General features: G+C 35.4%; 1 protein-coding gene across 1 annotated transcript in view; it reads right to left on the bottom strand.

The window, feature by feature from the left end:
• Positions 1-2,091: 2,091 nt before the first annotated feature.
• Positions 2,092-2,591, bottom strand: part of LOC113482851 (transmembrane channel-like protein 3) — a 5,854-nt gene continuing 5,354 nt past the window's right edge. The window contains exon 6 of the mRNA XM_026853922.1: positions 2,092-2,102. Within this exon, the coding sequence (XP_026709723.1) occupies positions 2,092-2,102 (11 nt within the window). The remainder of the gene's footprint in view (positions 2,103-2,591) is intronic.

The raw sequence follows: 2,591 nt of genomic DNA, 5'->3' as shown, positions 1-2,591 counted from the left end.
TATAAACACTGGAGATAAAACTTTCTAATCCATGCAAAGCTGAGAAAAGACAGGCCAAATCAGGGGTTAAATTCTTCTCCCAAATATTTGGGTCAGAGATCCAAAGTACATCAGATATTATTTTTTGTATACCATTTCCAAAGTTTATAAAAACCCCATTATGCCATTAGCTAGTCAAAAGACTATCATCCCTTCTCATATATGGTGGATTTTCAGGAGTGGCACATGTAGGCAGCGACTTACACAATCCATTTTTGACCTTACACTTCCACATCTGCTCAGCTGCTGTCTGTTGTTTACTGTTTACAATGGAAATCCATGATAGACCTCACAGCTGGCAGCATTCTGGCAGACATCCTACATACTTGGCATAGTTTAGAGGAGAGCTCCTCCCATCAGTCAGGGTCATGTGCTTTTCTTCATCTTAATTTACACAAGTAGATGGATCAACTCTATTCAGACTTGGCTTTAGGTTGCACAGATGAAATGTATTTGTACATATGTACACGTGTGTGTTTATAAAACACAGCTACTTAAGTCATAAAAACCCTGCATGAAGTCTTTTTCTCCTGCAAAAGGATATCTAAATAATATTCATTCAAATATCTATTTAGGCAAATATTGAGACAGTAAAATCATCACTGCAAAACAGCTACCAAGAAGAGTATCCAATCCTACTTCCCCTCGACAAAGTGACAAAACTTCCCTTGATTTCATCAGAAGAAACTCCAACATCTAAAGAGGCACTGCCTGTCAAATATGTTGTCCTATTAATATTTTGCAATTAAGAAAAATTAAAATATGAAAGAGCAATTAAATCTTATCACAGACTTTTCTTGGCTTTGCTTATTAGTCCCTATTGTTTTCTGAGACCTGTCATGAAAGTTTTTAAAGCCAACAGCTGCATGTTGACTGTTGTCCGACTTCTACCAAAGAAAAACACAGATTTGTTTGAAAATTTACTTAAAAAAAATGCTCCCAGGTTAAGACCTTGCATGCCACGTTTCAGCCCAGAGCGAATTTTTATGGCCGAGTTATAAACCCTTGAAAATAGGAAACTAATACTGCAAGGATTTAAAATAATAGAAAATGTTTCACATAATATAAATCTATAAGCAGAGTATTATATTTAAGTCTTAATATCTACATAGTTGGATTATCTTATATCTTGACAATCATACTAAGTAATCTTGCCTCCTCTCCCCTTCCTTTGATTCAGTGTTTCATTCTTATGCATTAACAATGCTCTGGGCCATAAAATACTGTATTAATATTAGTTTGTCACAGTAGACTAAATTTAGAACAACTCATTAATATGGGAGAGTAAAAGGCATTCTGCCAGGAGTGAGAGTGACTCTATAAGCTCTTAAGGCTATAAGTTATGCAGATATGCCACTTGAACTAGAGAGCTAGCAATTCTTTTTGTTACTAATAAGAGATTCTATTAGTTGAAGCTGATTCTATTTCTAATTAAGAAAAGTGGAAAAAGGCAATTTTACCATTGGATGTATCTCTGATGTGTAGCTGGAATAAGCCATACACCATCTTTCTCTGCTTTCTGGTCGGATAGGATTAGCGGCACATGCACAGAATGAATTTTCCCCAGCAGTATACAGGAAAAAATAACTCCACTATAGTATTTTCTTTGGTACAATCATAATCTGTGTATCCAGAAGAAAGTCCAGCAATCACAGCTATTTCAAAACAAATCTCGTAATGTTTAGAGCTGCCCCAGTGAAGAAAGTTTTCATTTTTTGCAAATACAGTCTTTCGTATTCGTATAGTTTCATGCCAGTAATGCCTTCTCAAAGGTTGTCAAATATTAATTTTTTTAAATTTAGTCCCTTGCTAAGCTACAAATATTCATGTTTAACACCAAGTAGCAGTTCAGGGGCTGACAACAGTATGTACCTTTTGAATGATGCATAGAAAGCAGCAGTTAGCACAAAGACAAAGCCACCAGATTGGTCTCAGGGAAACCCAGTGTCTGAATTTTTCATGATTCCTCTAGCACTTAAAGAATAAGAAACTGGCTACTACTGTTGGGAGATCGGCATTGTGAAGGTCAGAGCCCAAAAACATGCAAGTGAATCAGGTTTTGCCTGGGGAAAGCGAAAAGGGATTTAAACGGCTTAAGAGAATTATAAAGATTTTTTTAATGTATTTTACAAACACTGTAGTAGCTAAGCAATGGCTATAAAAATGAGAAGAGAATCATATCCACCTACTATTCATTGCTTGTAAGTCTCAAAAGGCAGAGAAAAGACCTTTTCTTTATGTCTGAAGGCTTAAAACTTCCAGAGATCATTCTTTTTCTTATAGACTTCCCATTACCCTTCTTTTGTCTTTTAAAAACTGCAACTGCTTCAGGAAAAAAAAAAAAAAAAGATAAATGGAAGTGTAAAAGAAATTCAGTAATTTCTCTATGCTTACAAAAATGCAACTGCAGTAAAGTGATGTCTTAATTACTGCACAGCCCAGTGACTTACATGTTTATTTTCCAGGCTAATTTAACATTCAGAATTTAATTCCAAACAGGCCACCTGTATGATGATGGAGGGTCTCAAGAATGGTGAAACATACTAAAACTT

Source organism: Athene cunicularia (genome assembly GCF_003259725.1).
Source record: "Athene cunicularia isolate RWA chromosome 8 unlocalized genomic scaffold, athCun1 chr8_part1, whole genome shotgun sequence".
Classification (NCBI taxonomy): domain Eukaryota; kingdom Metazoa; phylum Chordata; class Aves; order Strigiformes; family Strigidae; genus Athene; species Athene cunicularia.
Note: the sequence above shows the minus strand (reverse complement) of the source record. Positions and strands in the feature narration are given on the sequence as shown.